Source organism: Psittacula echo (genome assembly GCF_963264785.1).
Source record: "Psittacula echo genome assembly, chromosome: 1".
NCBI lineage: Eukaryota > Metazoa > Chordata > Aves > Psittaciformes > Psittacidae > Psittacula > Psittacula echo.
Window position 1 is genome coordinate 126,199,788 of NC_137735.1, and position 22,821 is coordinate 126,222,608.

Consider the following 22,821-nt stretch of genomic DNA (forward strand, 5'->3'; position numbering starts at 1 on the left):
CGGGCTCTCTTTTCCGGCGGGCAGTATTGTATTCTCTTCCCTTGTTATTTCCCTTATCATTATTATTATTGGTGGCAGCAGTAGTGATTTGTGTTATACTTTATTTACTGGACTGTTTTTATCTCAACCCGTGGGAGTCACATTCTTTTGATTCTCCTCCCCATCCCTCTGGGGGGGTGGGGGGGAAGTAGACTGCGTGGTTCTAATTTACAGCCGGGGCTTAAACCACGACATCCTCTTATCTTCTTTATACCTTAAGAACGAAGATAGTTTCTCACACAGAACAGTAAGTGAAGACAGATGACTCGCAGTTTTCCACTGTGGAACCCTCCGCCCCCCCCCCCCCCAAAAAAAAACATATGCAGTAAAAAACTGGCATCATTAGAGATAAGAAAGAAAAAGGAAAGTCATCTAAGCTTAATATCCAGATGACATTCTTATTCAGGTTAGTTCTGAACTGAAGTATATGTTAGTCCACTCCACACCAAACCTGTCCGAATCTAAGTGGTGCCTTACTCATAAATCTATAGGCAACCCAGTGTGAGAATAATTTTGTTCATTTAACTTCAAATTCTGAAGTACAATAAATTAAATTATGCTTCTGTTTTTTCTTGTGACAATGGCTTCAGGCACTTTCCAGGGTTTGGTTGGTGGGTTGGTTGGTTGGTTGGTTGTTTCCAGCATAGCTTTGCACAGGTTAAATCAACTATAGAGCCTCTCGGGCAGACACCACTGAGTGCAATGTCAAACGCTGCTTTCTTATGGCATCTACCGAAAGACATAGGGCTTCCAGAATTCCAGAGGTGAATTACAGTCATATTTCTTATCCCAATGCATCACGAATCAGTTCCTTTCACTTTTTAAATTATAGTAGAAGGAGACACTTCATGCAACTAGATGATCTGTATGTATTGCGAGCACCATAACCAGAGGCATTTGGCAGTTAAAGGTAGACTGAAGCTACAGTTGCTTTGGAGGAACATTTAATTGCAGCAGCTTTCAGCAATGGAATGGTTTCAGGACTTGGGAAGTCAACAAAAGCAGCCATCAAGCAAGAGAGATGCCAACAAGTTATGCAGGGCTTCGCATGTGGCTCTGCAAGTCCAACTGGGAGGTCCCCCCAACTGGCAGCTGTTTCCATAGTGGTGGTATTCCCCTTTCCAAAAGGTCTTCCCTCAGTGGAGGTCAGACTGGTTCTTCCACATTTCTGCTAACCCCAGTCTTCTCCAGGCAACCACTCAGATTAGGAACCAGCACCTGCTCCTCCTCTAAGATGGAAAACCCCAGAGCAGCATACAGCCAACAGTCCTGCTAGAGGGTCTGCTAAGGGAGGACATGCTCTTTCTAAAGGTATTTCCAAGGTAATAATGTGTATGACATTACTATTTCATATTATCAGTCACATGGAAGGTTTTCCGGTCAGAACTCACAGAATGGTGGTGTTCTGCTTCTCTTCGCATCTGCCTTACTCAAGGAATGCTTACTCAATGACATTGAGGGATGTGGTAGAGTCCCCATCACTGGAGGTTTTCAAGATGCGATTGGACAGGGTGCTAGATGACCTCATCTAGGCTCCCTTTCCCACAAGATGTTGGGAGCAGATGATCTGTTATGGTCCCTTCCAACCTGGGCTGTTCTATGATTTAGTGGTTGTAGTGGCAACGTATTAAACCTGACTCATTCTCCCCTGGGGGGCGAAAGCTGTAGAAAAGCTCCAGAGCAAATACTTTCCTGGTGGAATTTCTTTACTTGGACTAATGTTTCACAGACTTGGGAGTATCCAAGTACAAACTGCCCTTTTCCTGGCAGCTTTTTTCCACATTCCCCTATTTCATCTTCATTTGGGACTTGCATTAATATTTACTGAAGGCAGCTGCAGGCTTGGGCGCACTGCAGGGATCCATGTAGTCTGAGTGAATCCATGTACCTCCTCCAATTTATGCATTACAACAGGTCCCCCAACAGAAGCAGTGTTTAAATTGGAAGTTATTATCCAGTTACAGCAAGAGCCAGAAGCAGAGACTGTAAAGTGCCTACAAAGCTTGAGGTGAATAAATGGTCTGTCAAACAGGCTGACTTCTGCTTGCGGAACGGTGACCTACTGCCATTTGAAATGCTGGTTAATAAAAACTTAAAAAGGGTCAGAGTGGGGCCCAAAGCACTGTTGGGGTGAACACAGGTACAACAAATCCTGCTTACAAACCTGAGGTGCCCAATCCTAACAGGTTTTAATATATCAACCTATTGTCACATTTATCCAGTGCCCAAACCAGGATCTGTAAAACGCCAACAATAATTCAAGATGTTTCAGCCCCTTACTGTTAGAAACTAAGTCTTCAGAACTGTTATTTATGTATCAGTGACAGCTATTTGCTAAGGGTACTGATGGCTGGGAAGCAAAAGGAATATTGAAGCGTTTAAAGAATGGAACTATATTTACTTATTGCAGTGACCTGTTTTGTACCTTCAAATCTGTCAATTTCCTTGGTTTTCTCCTAGCTCCTTTTATCACCTTCCCTTTAACTGCATTTTCTGCCTTTCCAAGTAGCACGTGGACAGGTGGTATCCCTGTCTGTCCCCTTCTGAGCTCAGGAACTGCTGTTAGTGACACACACCAAGTTACAGGCAGTTTGTCACATCCTAGAACCTATGTCCTGTATCCTGCCCCCCCCCCCCCGCAAACAGTTTTACAGCTGCTAAAGAGTTAAATGTACCAATATTCACATATGCTATACACCACTCAGTATAATGTACCTGGAGCTTAGACTGTCCTTTTCACAATTCAAGAGCACTCAGACCTTTCTAAATACGGGAGACTGATGAGTGGGAGTTTCAAAAGCAACTCAAGCATCATCCCCTAGGGATGACAAGTAAAAAAAAACGGCTTTGAAGGTCCTCCCTGCAGAAGCTCATTTCATTCAGATCATATTCACTCATATGTTAACAGATCAAAGCATTTCACGCTGCTATGAATTTAAAATCCCAGATGTCTTCTCACTACAGTAAACTGTTTTTCAAATGAGACTCATATTCAATAGTGAAAAGTTTCAGTGTTAGAAAGCAGACTTTGTTCCAGGAAATAAAAGAATATAAAAATAAGGCATTTAATGGAAAGCAAAAGTATCGTACGAAAATGTGTTAATTCCAGAAATCACAACAGTAGTAATAAAACCTTAAAAGACAACTAAAGACAGTGTTTATTCAGAAGCAGCAGAAATCCAGACAACGCATGAAAATCTCAAGTGTTTATTGTTACACTTCAAGTGCATATATTCCTTTACAATTTTGTGCCTTTCCACAGGAACAGACATACAGCAGCCATACAATTTTTCTTTTCAGAAAGCTTTTACTAGCTTGAAATCTCATCTCTATAATGGGGTAATACAGTGAACTAGTTCCAGTGATAAATTCCAGATTTATATAGACCAGATATGCGAAAGAATAAACTCAACATGGCAGTTTTTAATATTGCCACAAAAGGTGACAAAATACACAATTCAAGTGAGTTCAGACAAGCAACAGACACAAGACATTCATAAAAAACAAGTGTTTAATACAAAATACTCAGCTAAAGATAATTAAAAAGAAAAAGCTTTTCATAAGTAAACAGCCTGGGCCCTATCTTCCAATGTCAACAATGACATGTTATTATGTGGGTACCTCTAAGGTTTAAATACTATGTGTGCAGGCTAAATTACTTCCATCTCTTTTATAAAGTAATGATGGAAGATGGAATCACCCAACACAGAAGCCTGAGTAGAAGTTAAATTCCCATTTTTAAATGGCTTATAAGTGAGACTTTCCCCATTCACTACAAGGATACCTCTGTAGCTTCTTTGGCTGAGGCCACCAACTCTGAATAGCAATCCCAAACAAAATGGGAAACACTTCCACTGCTGAGAAAGAACCAGAGAGGATAGTTTGGTCAGAATGCTAAACATTATGGAATAATTCTAAGCTTATGAACAAAATGTTCTATTTCTAAAGAGATGAATGTGAATTCACAATTGTAATCTTTAATTTAGTACGTATCACAGTATTGACAATGTTCATAAATATCATTAGTTTTGAAATAAAGACTTCAAAAAAAGCACAGATATATTATTCTGGAACAACTAATGAGCTTTTATTTCAGATTCTAAATTTAAATTTTATTTTAAATTTAGTCTTTTGCTGCAAACATTATGTAGTGGCATCACTTTTACCAACCCTATTCCCAGGAAAGTGGAGATAGTACCAGAATGCAGAATAGGCAACAAGGCTTATTCTCTCCCCCAGTATTTCCATAAAATCTTACATACTGTAGATTATGGCAAATGCCAGATTCCAGCCATTTCACCTGTGTTACCATTGCATATAAAGCTGCAGTGTACTTGGTGGACAACAGCCACAATGCCCCATCACACTGACTGATGTTGATTAGACTTCTATTTGCACCTCAAATAGCGTTCGATTTTGGGCCCCTCATTACAAGAAAGACATTGAGGTGCTGAAGTGGGTCCAGAGAAGGGCAACAAAGCTGGAGAATGGTATGAGGAGCACCTGAGGAAACTAGGGGTGTTTAGTCTGGAGAAGGGAGGCTGAGGGGGTACCTTATCGCTCTCTACAGCTACCTGAAAGGAGGTTGTAGTGAGGTGGCGGTCAGTCTCTTCTCCCAAGAAACAAGCGACAGGATAAGAGGTAACAGCCTCAAGCTGCGCCAGGGAAGGTTTACACTGGACATTGGGAAAAATTTATTCACCGAAGGCAGGATCAGGTGTTGGAACAGGCCGCCCAGGGCAGTGGTGGAATCACCATCTCTGGAAGTGTTCACAAACCATGTAGATGAGGCCCTCAGTGACATAGCTTAGTGATGGACTTGGCAGTCCTGGGGTAATGGTTGGATTTAATGATCTTAAAGGTCTTTTCCAACCTAGTTGATTCTGTGATTCCAGCTTCTTGTCCTTCCAGATGATGGGGACTGGAGAGAACAGACTCTAACGTTTCAGTTCCATGAGGACAATGAAATGCTTCACCTCACTTGGCAATGATCTGCATCCATCTCAAGAGCATCAAGAGCATATTGGCAAAACCCTTCCCTTCCCCTGAGAAACACCAATTGCAATATGAAGCTTACAGCCTTAGTCAGTTGAGATGGAAAGTCCTTTGGATCTCTGAAAGTTTCAGATCCCTCTGTTCAAGAGGGATTCAAAGAGGACGCGGAGTCTTTGTGTAAAACTGAACATAAACAAATCACATGCAGAAAACCTTAAACCACTTCAACGCCTGGGCCAGAAACACCACGCCATACCTGGAAGCATCAAAGCAATGATTATAGAAGAAAAAAGATTTACTGCATTATTGTCCAATATGGGTTTTCCAGATATGTGCTTGGAGTCTTTTGTTTGGTGGTTGACAACCATGCCAATATTCTGGTCAAAACCTGGGGAAAGATAAAAGACTTCATTTTACAAAGCCAATCAAGCTGAAAAGAAACTTAGTAACCAAATGTATGCAACTTCATAAATTTAGTTTACTATCATGTGTTAAGCCTCTGTAAGAAAAGACAGCAACAGACTAAATTAAATCACAGTTAGTTTACTCTCGTAGCTTCAAAGAATGGAATATAAATACAGTATTTTATGTTAGAAGTTACTTCTTTTCAAAGTTACACTTCTGCCAGATCTGCTTCTCTCTTTATGTAGTTTCATAGCTAAGAAAGGAATGGAGCAAGCTAGATCAGGAGAGGAGTAAGTTGTTCTAAGGCACTGGATGCTCGTTTCAACCAAACAGAAACAACTGATTAGCAACACGTATTTCCTGTCACAAAGATGTATTTGTTTTCAAAGGAAAATTACGGAAATAACATTATTATTTAATCTGTCAGAAAACAAGCTTCTTATGGAGCTTGAATTTATCATTTCTACTTACATAGCACTTTTATACTACCAGCAGCTGATTTTTTTTCCTGGTACTTAAGCTGTTCCTTGCTCTACCTCTGTATTATCAGTACTCTAGTACTGTATTTCATTAGCTGTATCCTATGTTCTGTCCAGCTGCATTACTTTCTAAGCTGATCAAAGTGTAAAATTCTAGCATGATTGATTTTAATGCCAACTCATGCTGTAGTGAAGCATATAACTGGGTATGTAATGTCCACGGGCACACCTTTAAGGAAGACACAAAGAAACATTCCAAAATAAATCGGTATATTTTATGTTAATATTATTTTCTCTGTATCTGTAAATCCCACAACAGGGAAATTTCATCTAGAACTGCTGCTTTATGACAAAAAGATTTTCAGCACCTCAGACAAAACTTAAAAAACCCCACAGCACAAACCTGTCTGGCAAGTATATATCTGCGATTACTTTTACCTTGGAATCATATATTTAAACCGAGCTTTGTATAATGCAAAAAAGCTACAGAAAAATCCAACTTCAAAGCCTGATAGTTTAACTCTTAACACTTGCTATGTTTTGGGAAGTTGTAAGTTTTCTTGAGAGAAAAACTGGGAATAAATTTTTATAAATATTTACTTCAAATGCACATAAAGCATAGATTGAGAGCATTAACAAGTAGTAGGAAAGGTAACAGCAATTCCTTCTATTCCTTTTGTTATTTACAGAATAAGTCTGGCTTCAGACTGATAACACAGGAAAATTTTAATGTAATTCTGTGTAGCTATTCCAAGTTTTACTTAACAAATGTGTGGGAAGGGAAGGACTTTCTCCTAGAAACTGGCTATCACAGTATATTACACAAACCAAATCTAGGGGGATTACCAACTGGAAAAAAATTGACAAAAGGGATTAGCAGTGGCAGCATATTATTTTCAAAAGAATACACAATTCTTTATTACCACTGCCGTATTTATTGTTTTTCAAGATGCTGCAGAGAGACTGGAGTATTTCTTATGAGACTACACTGAATGGGGATTGGAAAAGCAGGTTGAAGTAGGGAGGAACACAAAACCTAACAGCGTGCACCACATGAGCAGCACTATTTCATTTATATCACAGCATATATATACATACACACCCACCGCAGTGTATATCTGTATATAATATAGATACTGCAGCAGTACTTATGAATTTGTAAAAGAAACACTGGAACTTGCATACTGTCCCTGCTGCAGCTAGCAAAGTAAGCTGCTGAGCATGGAAAATATCTAAGTGAAGAATAAATAAATGCTGATAAATGCTGGCATGCATTAGCTAGGTTTACCACATACTCTTAATGCATCTGCATCATTAGAAGCATGAAACATTGTCCAAGTGCTTAAGTGCTGCTTCTTTAGTACAGAAATCTCTAGAAATTCCTCAAATCGTTAAACACTCAATTCCATTTTAGGCTTTCTTGGAAACAGAAAGTCTAAACAGACTACAAGAAATAGAGCATAAAAACTGCTGGAAAGCCAAATCCACAGCATCAACAACAGTTTGCAGTTCTCATTGTGATGACAGATTTAAATAACTTGTACCTCTCAGGCAGTTCATCTGTACCTTCAAACCTCGACTTCCAACAAATACATAGATAAGAATTCTCTCTGTAACCAGCTATTAAACAGAAGAGCGTCACATACAGTCCTTAAACAATTTTTCAGCAGTTTACAGTTTAGCCTAAAGGTTGTCTGTAGTGTTTATTCACTGACAAAGATCCTTACAGGCAATGAATAAAACACTGAAATAATTTAGAATAAGCCAGCCAAGAGGGTTTTTAAAAATGAATATGATTTTTTAGTTAAAGTCACAGCTGGTTTGTCATAAACTTAACGTACAGGAAACAGTACTCTAGAAGCAGTGAAAACTTAAATTGTGGGCACATGTTCCTGGAGCTTTTCTTACATAATTCTTAAAGCTGACACTATTGCTGTCTTCAGAGTTAGAACTCAAGCTTCTGCAGTGACAACCAATCTGGGTAAATGGATAAAATTAAGCTGACGTTTTCTCGTATGTTACCATAATTAGATCTATAGAAAACTAGAGGGCAGCAATTGCTTTCTGCAAGTTAACATGTTGCAGATCTCTGTTCTCTTTCAGTAATCAACAAGACAGTAACATAATATACACAAATAAAAATACGGAAAAGAACCAGATGCCCTTGCTCTTGTTTTCATTATCATGCCCATCACTTTGGCTCCCTTTATCCTTTATGTTGCTAATTCTGTATTTTTTCCATTTAAAAATCATGTCCTCAGCCCTTCTGGAAATCCCAAGTCCATTTTGAGGTTACACTCAAAATGGGGGGAGAAAAAAAAAAAAGAACCTTACCGCTGTATTGCATTGTAGCTCCCAAATAGGAATCAACAATTGATCCCAGTAAGCCAGCTGCTGCACCAAACACGATAATGGGCCATTGTGGAGCAGATACTTCCAGATCAGTCACGAAAATGAGTTGTGTGATGAAGTAGGTTATACCTACTACCATGCCCCCAAGCAAACTTGAGAGCAGGCCCACAAAAGTAATTGCTCCATTAGTACCTGAATCAAACAAAACCAAGCTGATTCACAAACTTTTTCTTGAAGCCTTGCATTTGTTCAAATGTTTTATATGAAATCAAAGCTGTGTTCATAGTGATCTTCCCCCCCTTATATCCACAAGCAAAAAAAAAAAAAAATTACCATGCATTCAAATCCTATCCTGCAAGGTGTACAACTCAGATCAACATGCCAACAAGACTCAAAAAGAGACACACTGCTTGAAGGTAGCAATGTCATCCACTGTTTAGACAAGGTCTGACAGACAGAAGGGTCACTTTACCCATCCTTGGTAAGATACCAAAGGAAATGGGTGATTTAGTTACATGAATTTTCTGTAGCATCTCTATTGAATATATATATTCTTCCACTGATTAAAATTTTCATGTCTAAAAAACCGAGTTGTAAGCTTGTATTCTTTATATTTTTGGCAATATAAAGACTTTTATTAGTGCCAGAGATGAGAACTGACAGCACTCACTAAGAATGATTTTAGCTCCCACCACCGAGATGCAGCAGAAACACAACTGGGTATATTCCATTTCAGCAAATGCATTCCTGCTAACATTTTCTAATCCCAGATTTCTGAAGTTTGGGGTTTTTGGAGTTTTTTGGTTGCTTTTTTTTTTTTTTTAATTTTCAAGTCAGATGCATAGTTCTAAACAGATTAGCATAAGAACATGCAGAACAGGTAACACCTTACCTACTGGAACCTTTTCCCAGGTTGTTATCAACCTTGGCTTGCTTTTACTCATAACACTACCAATCTCTGAAGCCCATGTGTCACCAGCAGAGCATGCCAAAGCTCCCAAAAGGGATAAGCACATCCATGATGCTGTGTATTGCTTTGAAAAGTCTATAGGAATTTCACCCGGTCCATTTTCTATCATATATAAGATAGCCAGCTCAGTAGGAACACCACCATTACACAATACTTGCAACCAATTCCTCTGTCCACCTAAAGTGACAAAAACCGAAGTATTAGTATTTTCAGGTAAAGTACCCTGGACAGGCAACAGCACGAGACAAAAGCAAAATACACACATATAAATTTAAAATAAAAAAAGATACATTTTAGAACCAGAAACTAGATAGCAATTTATAAAATCTAACAGAAGCAAAAGCAAAGTCACTTGCTAACGTTCATAGGGATGGGGTTGGAGGCGAGGCAAAACAACAGTGTGCCCTATTTTGGACGTTACATCTCATCTGCCCCTTTGAAAGAAAGAGGAATATACAATATTTATTCTTCACAAGGAATCTGGAAGAATTTTAAAGTTATGCCTTACCTTCTTTGTATTCTGAATCTATTTGCTTCTTTATATCTTTCTTCCACTTAGTAAGTTTTGAAGAAGTAACAAAAAATACAAACAAAGAGGTGAAGAAACTGTAATTTGCAACTGTAAGGATAAATCCAACCACCAATCCTATGGGAAAAAAAAGAAGTATATAAAGTTCTTTCATGTAACACTTCGCAAAGCACTTAAGTGTTTTGAATCTCTTGAATACAAAAAGTATGATAAACCTTAATCATGCAAGAAGAGAATTACTGAAGCATCTAATACCTGTATAATAATTCCAAAGACATCTTGACTGAAAATAAAAAAACCAGTTATTTTTATAATTTTCTCTTAAACTTTATTGCCGAATTGTTAATTCTATTGCTAAAGTATATGATTTTTAAGACCTTCTCTTGCCACAAATTAGTAATAATGTGCAAAAATAAAAGAGCAATAAATAAATAAATAAAAGGCCTAAGGTTATATAATTTAAACTGAAGTACTCTGCCTGACAAATAGGATTATTTGTGTAAAAACCATATACAGAGCTATGGCTGTGTCTCTGTCAGCAAATTTATCTTCTATTTGGGAATCAAATCCCTCCCCCAAGGTCTCTAAGATAACCTGAATAACCCTCTTCCGTATCTTAACGGATGCTACTTCTCCTTTCTGTTCCGCATTTTCTTTTTGCGTTTTTGATTTTAAGCCATCTTTTTCTTTCTTCAAGTATTTCAGCTCCCGGGTATGATTCTGTTTTATCTCCTCCTTCACAGGGGAGGCCTAATTCCTACTGCCCACCATGAGATTAAAATTCTTCACAACTGAAAGAAAACTGGCTGCACATAAAGCAAATGCCAGCATAAACTGGCTAGCAGAGCTGTTAACAGGCAGAAACAGCAGAAGAGAAAAGATGGCTTTTCTTAATTTAGAAAATGCTCCCCTCAACTCACAGACAGAACAAGACTTGCAAATCAGTGACACGGGAGAAAAGGGTCTGAGCCCCTGTTTCCTTCCATTGACCATCAATCCAGGCAACATCAGAAGACAAGGGTGAATCACATCACCCAGAAATCTTGCACCAGATTTCAACAAACACTACCGTACACTACATTGGGGTTTTTTAATAACATAATTAGGAAAAGTGTTGTTGATATGGTAATTTGCTTGAAGTACAGATTTCATTTTCTTAGAAGGCCAAAAAATGTCTAAAACTGCTCGTATTACAGAAAGGAGAAACACAGTATCTTTACTGGTTTCCTACCAGGCACGTAGGCTACTGACATGGCTCAGTTTCATGGTATTTCTTTACCATTAACTCTTGCCATTTCTTTATTTCTACATGAATCTATCTGTATGTTAAACTAAAACATGCAATTTAACTGCATGCTATACTGAAGTTTACAAGAATTTTCTAGGTTCATGTAAGTCTAAAGACAATATTAATCAAATGAATTACAAACAGCAACAAAAAACTATTTAAACAGGCATGAGGAAAAAAACCTGTGAATTTAAGGTACGTATGCTTACATTTACACTTTTATTATAATAGAACTAGGTAGTAAAGTCTTAAAAGACTATTATGTACCATACAAAGGGCTTTAGTTTAGTTTACTAAATATTTAGCTTAGCAGTCTCACAGAAAACATACCTCCTAATGCACCACTGTGATCAAGACTCTTCTTCTTAAAACCCTGTGTAGCAATTGTAAGTGGAACCAAGATTGAAAAAAGCCAGCGCCATGGAGAAATAGGTCGTAAAGTACCTGATAAACCAAATAAAATGGTTACATATGATCCTTACAAGCCTTTTTAAAGCCTTTATATATGAAGCCATTATCTTCTGGTATATGTTTAAAAACTGATCTTAGAGATTAAAACTTTTTACCCATGGTAACCAAGCTCTTGGGTCCCTCTCCCGCTCACAGGAGTGCATCTCCTCAACAGGCAGCACTTACATCCCTCAGGACACGAGAACACATTTGTTATCTTTTACAATAGTTGTTCCTATGACTTTATTAACTCTTTAATTTTTCACCAAAAGGGCTAGTCCTAGAAACAGTTAAAGGAAACTAGGAATACTGAAAAAAATAAAGCTTATTTCAGCAAGCCATCATTCTCCAAACCATAGTTTTTAATAAAGAACAATAATACACTGTAAATTTTGTATTTAAGGAAAGGTAGCCACATGACATACAAATCAAGTGTTATATAGTCTGGTTTCCACCTGAATATTTATGCTGAAGTGAGCCTGAAGAAATTTAATGCAGTTCTCCTTGTCCTGTCTGTTTCTGCAGAAAATTTGGCTTAGCTGAGAATTCACAGATGATTCAGACTTCTTAGTCTTTGCTTTGCGTAGGCCCTCTCTACCATACACGCATGCAAGCCTTTCCCAACCTGGCAGCCCATCTTCATAGAATCATAGAACAGTTAGGGTTGGAAAGGACCTTAAGATCATCTAGTTCCAACCCCCCTGACATGAGCAGGGACACCTCACACTAAACCATGTCACCCAAGGCTCTCTCCAACCTGGCCTTGAACACTGCCAGGGATGGAGCATTCACAATTTCCCTGGGCAACCCATTCCAGTGCCTCACCACCCTTACAGTAAAGAATTTCTTCCTTATATCCAATCTAAACTTCCCCTGTTTAAGTTTTAACCCATTACTCCTTGTCTTATCACTACAGTCCCTAGTGAAGAGTCCCTCTCCAGCATCCTTGTAGGCCCTCTTCACATACTGGAAGGCTGCTATGAGGTCTCCACGAGGCCTTCTCTTCTCCAGGCTGAACAGCCTCAACTTTCTCAGCCTATCTTCATCTTATAGAATCATAGAATAGTTAGGGTTGGAAAGGACCTTAAGATCATCTAGCTCCAACTCCCCTGCCATCGGCAGGGACACCCCACACTAAACCATGCCACCCAAGGCCCCATCCAACCTGGCCTTGAACACCGCCAAGGATGGAGCATTCACAACCTCCCTTGATCTGGATCTTGATCTGGAGTGTCATAGAACTTGTTGATAAGCAAGCTGCACCCAACAGTTTTATGTCTTGTAATATGAATTTTTTTTCTTCTCTTAGGATTTTCTAGAATAATCTTTTTCCACTTCTACATTCCACCGTCCTCCCTGTTATTTTTTTCCTCAATTCTATCTAGAACAGCACAACCAGATTGAGTGACAACAGATTTTCATTTTGTTTGCACAACACGTTGGCATGAGAAATTATTTTCTTTGTGGCATTCAGTGTAAACTGAGAGCACGTATTTAATCTAAGAGATAGCCTTCTTTCTCTACATGTTAACATGCCCCACATAGTGGGGGAATCCTTTCCACTGATTTTTCTTCTCTGACAGTGGCTGCAACCTGTGCCAGCACCTCACCGCCATCACAGTAAAAAATTTCTTCTTGGTATCTAATCTAAACCTACCCTCTTCCAGCTTAAAACCATTCCCCCTTGTCCTGTCACTACATGCCCTTGTGAAAAGTCCCTCTCCAGATTTCTTGTAGGCCCTCTTTAGGTAGAGGAAGGCTGCTCTAAAGTCTCCCCGGAATCTTTTCTCCAGGCTTACCAACCCCAATTCTCTCAGCCTGTCTTCCCAGGACAGGTGTGCCTGCCCTCTAGTCATCTCTGTGGCCCTCCTCTAGACTCGCTCCAACAGCTTCACATCCTTCTCATTTAGGAGACCTCAGAATTGACCTTCTTGCTCTATAACCATTTTTTAAAAAGGGAAGATTTGTCCACAGTCTCCTTCTCAGTATCAGGAGATACCTGATACATCTGATTCACCTGCTGGAGTGAGTCTCAGGGAGGGCCACAAAGATTTACCAGGCCTCTCCAGTTTCTGCTGTCAATTCTCACTCATTTTATATAGCAAGGACTGGAATATCCTAGTTAGCAGAAAAACAGAGAGAGCTATACCTATAGAGCTGATATACACAATGTTGCATGTTTCAGTCCAACTTGGCTAGCTCTGAATAAGACAAACTGCTTCTGCATGACTTCTATGTGTCTGGCATCTCTCTACAAGCCAATGTAGAAGTGTCCAAACAACGCAGATTTAATGCTGTACCAGGACTAATGCACCATCCTAAAACCTGAAGCACTGAAAAACACTGAGCAGAGACATGCAGCTGCCACTGCAAAACTCAGCTTATACTGGTGGGTATTTATTCTAGCTGGATTTATTCTGGATCCAGGGTGACACCAGGCAGTTGAAGGTCTTCACACTGCATCCCTAGGTACTCTCAGCAATACTGCATCGACATTGGAGCTAAGCATTTCCTGCATGAAATTGGCAGAAGTCTTAAGAACAAGTCTTTCCTTGTCTTAGGAAAGCAGTTAAGATTCTTCTAGGTTTGAACTGATGCGAAGGCAGTACTGCTGCTTTTCCACACTGCTGTAAAAATGGTCCTAGAACTGAAATGAGAGTACGGAAAGCACTAATGTCCCTGCAACTACACACAACTAAGCCACAGCCTGAGCTTTCACTGAATCACAGAATCATCTGGGTTGAAAAGGACCTTAAAGCTCATCCAGTTCCAACCCCACGGCCAGGGACACCTTCCACTACACCACATTCTCAAAGCCCCGTGCAAGCTGGCTTTGAACACGGCCAGGAATGGAGCACCCACAGTTTCCTTGGGCAACCTGTGCCAGTGCCTCACCACCCTCAGAGGGAAGAACTCCGAATATTTGCTTTCTTTCAGGAAGATAAATTATAAAGGATACCACCATTTTACACTCAACGGGATCCCTACCAGTGTACCTAGAAGGGCAAAGTGGCCATTAACACCTTATAAACCATCAGCAGCCACTGTCAGGGCTAAGGTTTTCAGCTCTGCTAGGCTGAAAGCAGCTGGGCAACCCCTCTTGCAACGCCGTACTTCCAGCCTGCAGGGGCTCCGCTCGCCCCTCGCCGTGTCACCTCCCCAGCCCCCACCCGGCCTTTGCACTCACCGTAGTACGTACTTGCGGTCATGGACACGATCCAGAACACCAGAGAAATACAAATGAGCGCGTTCAGGATGATAATATTCGCCATCATCTTGAGGTACTCTTTGAAGAAATCCTCCTCGCAATAGGACATAGGAATCCAAAAAGAGAATACCTGGAGGGGAAGCACGGGGCGCACTGCATCAGCCACATCGCTACCTCCTCCTCCTCTTCCTCCTGCTCCCGCCCGGCCCGAGCCGCGGCCCGAAGCGGTCCGCACCGCCCCCGAGGCCTCCTCTGTTCCTCCACACCTCGGGGCGCCACTAGGAGGCACCGACCCGTTCATGGGTGGGCTGACGCTAGGGGCCGAGCTGCGAGGCGCTCTGCGACTGGTAGACCCCGGTCCTTCCTCCTTCCCTCCCACCACCTAGCTCCGCCACCGACCTGCTCCCGCGGCCCTCCGGCGCCGCCACCATCCCGCCCCGCTGCCCCTCTGCGCATGCTTCGCCGAACTGCACGGTGGCGGGGAAGGAGGGAGGGAGGGAGGGAGGGAGGGAGGGAGGGAGGGAGGAGTCGCCCCCGGTCCTGCAAACACTCAACAGGCCTCGGGAGGGAGCTGCGATATCGGTCATCCACCCATAGCCTTTCCCAGCCCTAGTGGGCTCCCGGGTGCCGATCGTCTGCCTGTCGCAACCCCCCGTCCTTATTAAGCGTGCCTCCCCTGTGGTAAACGGCCACCCGTGAGTCAGCTGCTCTCTCCGGGCTCATGGGCCCACTGCTTGCCTTTGCACCAGGGTGTCTGGTGCCTCACACTGTAGGCTCGAATAACGACCAATGGAAAAAACAGTAGTTAAATATAAATCAAATTTGGCAAATAGCGTTTGTGTAATAAACCTAGGCATGAAAAATATGAAATGAGTTGGTAATTAGTAATACCAGTGAGTATCTGGATGAGGTTTGAAACTTGCTGGAGCATTGCGAGTTCATTAACAGGACAAGAAGGAGACTTGAAACATCTCTTGAAGTTCACATGGAATGAAAACAAGCCAAACCTGCCTGGTAGCTTTTCGTTGGGCATGCCAGAATTACTCTCAAAACACTCGACTGTAAATAATGTATCCCGAGTTGCTAGAAGGACTCCACAACTTCCACTTCGCATCTTAGAGGCTTTGGTTTGGTTACCAAACCAAAGAAAGATGAGAAACTCCACTTCTCAAAACCCCTCCATTTTGAGGCAGCTGCCTATAAAATAAACTACTTCAAGCATCACAGAAGGTAATTCTCAAGTAGCATTTATGTATTAAACATTTGTTATGTGGAAGGTAGACCCAAACCCTTCAAGTTTACAAACATGGGTGCAGATGAGCCACCTCATGAACATCAGTAACCTTGGCTGCCATTTTTTATGGACTTGTAGCAACAGCAGAATAGAATATTTCACTATTCAGTGACAGGCAGAGTAATAGGAAAATGTGAATTAAAAGGTCATTTGCATACACAAGGGTAGCTTTTAAGCTTAAAAATTCAAATAAATAATCTTAGTGTAAGAGTTGACAATTTCCCTGCTGAATTGAAGCAGATTTCTTGTGTGTTGGCACCTGTTCATTTTTCAAGCATGTTCCATTATTTTTCATTCAGGATCTGGAGTAAGTTTCTAACAGGGTGTGAACACAGTCCAGGTTGTGGATTCTTTTGCAACAGAAACTTAGATATATTTTTGTGTTGCTGTGAAAGAAATAGTCAGCTCACAGCTGCTTCTGAGTGCTCCATCCTTGGCGGTGTTCAAGGCCAGGTTGGACAGAGCCTTGGGTGACATGGTTTAGCGTGAGGTGTCCCTGCAGGGGGGTTGGAACTAGATGGTCTTAAGGTCCTTTCCAACCCTAACTATTCTATGATTCTATGTTGTCTAAACTAGGGATCATGTTCTACAGAGATTTACAGACACTTGGTTTTAGTTGAAGGCAGCAGGCTTATTTCAGAGGTTAAAGTTAACACTTGGGTGTTTACAATGTGTTGGCTCCAGCCAATTAGAGCCAAAATTTGAACCAGGTGCCTTAGGCAAGGGTGTAGAGGCTTTATTTTCTGCTGTATTTATTGATAATAAAGACTGGGAACACCCAAATTTTCTCTGAACTGGAAATCCCCAAAATATTAATACTAATGTAGCAGGACTCACTTTGGTATGCCTGGTGTTCCTTCCTAGCTCGCAAATTTTCATTCTATCTGAGATCTGGATTTGAAATCTTAAAAGGCAGGGGCTCAGCAGCTGGGCTGCTTTGTAAGAACAGGCCACCTTTTAAAGGATAACACTGATACAACACTGCTTAGATGCTCCTGCCAAAATCTAAGTAAACAAATTTTTCAACCAGAACAAGATACTTCTACTTAGACTGCTGGCTGAACAAGTACCTGCTTGTTTAGGTGTAACCGACTCCCATAAATCTATTAATTCAAATACACTCTTAACTGAAATTAATTATTTAATTTGTTGCTTATTTTTTGTTTTCTAAACTAATAGCCTGATACTGCATTTTCTGGTGGAGAAACAAAGATTCCTGCAGGAATCGTAAACCCCTGGCTGATACCTGTCGGACTGTGCAACCATGGGACTATGATTAATGGTAACACACAAGCTGGTATGATGAGGGGACAGGTTTGTGGCACTCTAAAGGGTCCTTCGGCTTCCTTCATGGATAGGTAGCACTTGCATTGATTTAGAGACATGCCAGACTATTGCACTGGCTTATCCACAAACCTTATATCTTGGCTCAAAGCCACAGATGCTGCTCCTGGAGCTTACATGAGAAAGAAAAGCAAAGAGTATACTGCTCTTGGTGCCTGGGGTGAGAAAGGTGGTTCTAGTCATGAAACCTGTAGCAACCACTGTGAATAATATTGTCTTTGACTCCTCTTTTAGCTCTGAGTCTTTTGCTATATGCGCTTTAGCTCTTTTGCTTTTTCTGTATGTGGCTTCATACATCCCTCTTTCAGTTTTTTCTATTATATGAAGCCAACAAGTTTTCCTGCAGTCACTTGGTACACATGGAATGTTACAAGAAGATTTGGAAATGAAAAAGAAAGAAACCTAAAGTTGGACTTCTTTTCACTTTTAGATAAAACTGAAAGAAGTTGCCGCATTTTTGAAAGTAACATATACAGCACTTACTGTCATTGGCCCAAATACTATGTTTAAAGTCCTGTTTTCTAGATGTTGCTGTTTGTTTTTACTAAGTCCTGCAATAATGATTAACAATAAAATCACAACACTTTCAATGGGCAAATGTGTTGTTTGGGAGGGTTTTTTAATTTAAATTAAGCACCCATCTAGATGTTTACAGTATCATGAATTCAGAATTCACGTACTTAAAATGCCATCTTGATCAGTAAGAAGAGCATTGTATAATACATGCAATACATACATTTAATAAATAGGTTTTGCTTATTAAAAAAACACATTCCCAATTCATACCTAATAATATTGATAAGCTTGATAATTAAAAAAAGGCAAGTAACAGTTGCTTGAGACAAGTAGATCTTAAAGTTTTTCCCCATGCTTTCCCATACAAATACATTATTGAAACAAGACAAACCTGAGAAGTTTAAATAAAAAAATATTGTTAGAATTACAGGCTGCCCAATATTGAGAAGAAGAGTTCCTTCTTACCATTTTCCCAGATCTATAGGATGCAAAGCACAACCAGCGCAGAGTCTAGAAGTAAAAAGAAATACGATTTAATAGGAGACAGGAATGCAAGATGATTAAAGGCAGTATGACCAACTGAAGATAATAGCATGTTACTGTACATAGCATGCTAATCACTCTTTTACATTCATTCTTTTCCCAGGAATACATTAGAATTTAGTAGGTTTGCCATAATATAGCATAAAATTTCCAAATTTTCATGAAGTAGAAGTAGACTTTCTGTTCTGTTCCACATTTTTGTATGTCTGATAGTACCCTACATTTCTCTAATCTGCTTAAAACATTATTCATATTTGTGAGAGTTCTGTTTTTGTTAAGCTATTCTTTTTTCTTACTGGTATAAAATCAATAGGAAATGCTGATCTGACCATGGAATAATCCGTTTCACCTCCCTCCATAGTCTTTTTTTACAGGATAAAAAATACTGTTCGTACTAGAGATAAAAGAGAGATAAAAGGAGTTGGCCATTGTTTTTAAAAAACAGAGGAAGCTATTAAAATTGTCTTTGGAGATGAGTATTGTTTGTCTTACAGTTAATAGGACAATGAAGGAAACAGAACTGCTTCAATGATCTTGATTCTTACTACTTTCTTTAACTTGGCTATTACAGGAGAAAACACCATACTTGGGCATGAGCTTTTATGCTGTATTTTCCTTGTAACACTCCACAAGAATTTATATCTGTACATATATTTACTTAGTTGAATATTCCTGCTTCTTATTAATTGCCTCTGTAGTTTTGGTGCTTGATAGACTGCATTATGAGTAATATAGCTTGAAACTTAAATACTAATTTAAACTTTTTTTATTCTTCATTGTTAAACTTGTCTTTCTAATAACAAAAAAAAAAATTATTGAAGACAAAATACTGTTAAATACATGAAATTAAAAATCTCTAAACGTTGTTAACATTGCACTAAGTATAGCTACTGGCAAGAGCCTTGAACAAATATTCACACTTCTAGAAAAGACAAAATAGACTGTAAAATCTTATGGCGTTAGTGTCATTAGTTTACAGAAAACAGAAGGAAAAGCCTCATACTGCAGGTAAATATCCATTTTAAGTAGAGCACCCAAAATTAGCAGTCACCTGTGAAAATACCTACCAAATTGCAAACAAACACTTCTGGAAAAAACTGTCAGCATTTGTTAGGTATTTTTGATGGTGTGGTTCACATGTGGGGTCAGATGCTTCAAACCTTTGAGTGTGCCTGGAGGGAAACTGAGAGGTTAGGCTCCTCGAGGAGGAATCTAGCTCATGTACACCAGAACTGCTTTGAGAAATGAATGCCAACATGCGGTGGATGGGAACAACAATGGGACAGACATCAAAGCTGCATTGTTGTTCTGTATCACCGCACTAGGTAAACCATAGTCTGTGTTGACAGAATAATAGCTATGCAAGGGAACAGGATTGACTGGCTTTTAGATTTAGATAACTTCTTAATGATTCAGAAGCATTAAGTTACATACATTTTTAGCCTGTAAAAACACATGTCCTTCCATGTCTGTCTCAGCACAACTGGGTGTAACTTGCCATACATAGTGATGCAAATTAGCAGTTTGACCTGTTTAGGCAGACTGAGCAGAAGTGATGGAACTATGCACATTTTTTTTTCCCTACATATATCATAGTTAGATTTATGATTTTCAGCAAAAGAACTAGGTCACATTTACCTTTAGGGTATTTAGCAGTATTGGACAATTCTGGTAAATACTGCTAAAGATTTAGGATGACTTTTTACTGTGCTTAAAATAATTTGTAATAAATACTGGGGGACAAGGGGATGAAACAAAGCTGAATCTAGACATGGAATAAAGTCTTAATGAAAAGTATTGTCCTCCAGGTTATTAGTGACTAGGCCTGGATTCTGACGGGTTTGCTAAGCTCCCATTGATTTGAGATGGAAATGGGTGCCCAAGTATCTGTGAAAACATAAGCTGTAGGTTTTTAAAAGGAAATGCAGTCCAGAGGAAGGGCTGATGGGAGCTATGAAATTGCTGAGCTGGGGCTTCATAAAAAGGATCGTTGGCTTCAGAAAAAAAAAGTCTAAGGCAAAAATGAGGATTGCTAAGAAAAGAAGACCAGGGAGAATGACTGCGAAATGCCTGTGGAGATAGGCTGGAACATGGAAAGAGAACCCTCAGAGGGTAGAAAAAGCTCTGCTGAATGACACCAGCAAGAAGCAGCATGTAGGTAGGAAGGTAGAAGGGGTAATACCATGAGTGGATATACAAGTGTGAAGTGGATGGTCCGACACACCTCAATGCCAGTTTTCAGATTTAAATGCAAACAGAGGAAATCCCCTTTTTTTCTGTCTTCTTGTCAGCAAGATCAAATGAACTGAGCTCAAAAAGAGATTTTTGGTTGCAGATGTGACAGTTTCATCAAAAAAAAAAATTCAGTGCACTCACCTTCAAATAAATTAATGGGCTGGAAATCATTGGGCATGTAGAAGACCAATGTCCTTACTTGTCTTCACAAAACTAAGCAGCACAAGGATTGAAACGGGGTTTACTGTTCTCTGTGGCCAATAAGCTGGATTTCAGGACATTTGCTTTTTAATAAAGAGCAATTTTTGTATCGTTAAGTACTTTACTCATGCAAATACAATACTTTTGATTTTGGTAATACAGAATTTTAGTCCTGTTTCACCCAGGAGAAACACCTGAATATCAAACTTCAAACACTGCTAAAAAGCCAAAGACTTTTTTCGCTTTAGGAACTGGGTAATTGAGTATGAAATGTGAAGACATCCTGTAAAACTAAAACTACAGAGTATGGAAGGAAGCTTTTACCTAAAAGAGATGGGTATAACAGTGTGCACTCAAAAGTTAGGCAGAAATGTCCCTTACCTTTCAAGACTTCAGTACAGATTCAAATGAACTGGTGCAGATAAAGTATTTCAAAAGCAAGATCAGTTTAAGTCCTGTGACAAACTGCAGATTCCCAAGGTCTTCAGCAACTGAAGTTTCTCATCAAAAAGAATATTTTAACTGGCTGTTCAGCTTCTTTGCTGTCATAATTTATTCCCATTCTTTCAGTCCCAAACAGTAAAGTGATGCCACAGTAAATAATCCTGTTGTGAAGCAGATAAAAAATGAAGAAATCAAGACGTTAACAAACAGGGTGGAGCCCAATCCACTCTTCTCATGCTAAAGAGAGTGTCAATTAAAGACTTGTTTTCATGTTCTCCTGATTTAGGAGATCCACCCAGTGTCATAAATTGGTATTGAAGTTGCAGAGCACCCTATCGCTGTGCAAAATACACTAAGGTACTAGTGGTTTAATCTCAGAAAAGACTGTATTTCTGACTTGCTGGGTGGAGGAATAATGTCTTAATTTCAGCTGGGAGAGAGTTAATCTCTTCCTAGAGGCTAGTACAGCACAGTGTTTTGGATTTAGTGAGAGTACAATGCTGATAACACACTGATGTTTTAATTGTTGCTAAGCAGTGTTTATACTAAATCAAGGACTTTTGAGCTTCTTGTGCCCTGCCAGCGAGCAGGCTGGGTGTGCACAAGAAGTTGGGAGGGGATAAAGCCAAGACAGCTGACTGCAACTGACCAAAGGGAAATTCCACACCATATGATGTTATGTCACAGTATATAAACAAAGAAGAGTTGACCGGGAGTCACTGATCGCTGCTTGGGTTGGGCTGGGCATCTGCCAGTGGGTGGTGAGCAAATGTATTGTGCAATTGTATTTTTGCCAAAGTTTCAAACCTAAAAGTACTTTTGTCAAAGTCTTTAGATTTATGTCTTGCAAACGAAGAACTCAAGACCTCTTTCAGAATCAGTACTGCAACACAGACAGCTGCTGATTTTTTTTCCCCTGAAAACTGGTCTTACAGTTTCACTAGAAAACACATCCAATATATAACTGGTAATGAAAAGTTCCCTACACAGTAATCAGTCCACTAGTAGCTGCTGCCTGTTGTAAGCTACTGAAACATTTGCAGAAATGCCTCATGGTATGATGTTCAGGTATTCAGTGTCTTAGGACACTGTGGTGTATACATAAAAGTTAAGTTCAGCCTATGGAAGCCACTGTTCTATTAATTAACACAAGGATATTTCTGCAATGTGTCCACCCTGTGAAGTCACAGTCATTAGGCAAACTGAAACGACCAGTATAAAGGCATTTTTCTTTCTCCATAAACTAAGAGAGAAGGCTTTGATGATAAATTTATACTGCTAAATAAAGAACACCTCAGTGCAGCGCAAGCACTGACCTCTCAATGATACTGTGTAATTGTAAATGTACTCTCCAGCTGTATTTGGACTTCTCCAATGAGCTGTTTCCAGGAGGTTCCTAGAGAGTGGGCTGGTCCTAAAATCCAGTTGGCCCTGGGATCAGGGGTTGGACCCAACCCCACTTACTTAGCAGCACAGGCAAATTGAAATATTAGCTTTCTGTGCGTTAAATGTCATTTAAATGGCCTTTG

The 22,821-nt window shown here is 39.9% G+C and overlaps 1 protein-coding gene across 4 annotated transcripts; it reads right to left on the reverse strand.

Moving 5' to 3' along the window:
- Nucleotides 1-3,271: 3,271 nt before the first annotated feature.
- TMEM19 (transmembrane protein 19) lies at nucleotides 3,272-19,566 on the reverse strand. Of its 4 annotated transcripts, XM_080622979.1 has the most exons (9): nucleotides 19,480-19,566; nucleotides 18,335-18,379; nucleotides 14,695-14,845; nucleotides 11,388-11,501; nucleotides 9,749-9,886; nucleotides 9,163-9,417; nucleotides 8,253-8,462; nucleotides 7,463-7,538; nucleotides 5,370-5,422 (listed from the first exon to the last, which is right to left on the reverse strand). In XM_080622979.1, the coding sequence occupies exons 2-9, from the start codon at nucleotides 18,335-18,337 to the stop codon at nucleotides 5,416-5,418; spliced, it is 954 nt and encodes a 317-aa protein (XP_080479105.1). In that variant the 5' UTR covers nucleotides 18,338-18,379; nucleotides 19,480-19,566; the 3' UTR covers nucleotides 5,370-5,415. The 4 variants fall into 4 exon arrangements, with proteins under 4 accessions (XP_080479104.1, XP_080479103.1, XP_080479106.1 ...); XM_080622978.1 differs by lacking the exon at nucleotides 7,463-7,538 and having other exon boundaries at nucleotides 3,272-5,422; nucleotides 14,707-14,845; XM_080622977.1 differs by lacking the exon at nucleotides 7,463-7,538 and having other exon boundaries at nucleotides 3,272-5,422.
- Nucleotides 19,567-22,821: the final 3,255 nt, after the last annotated feature.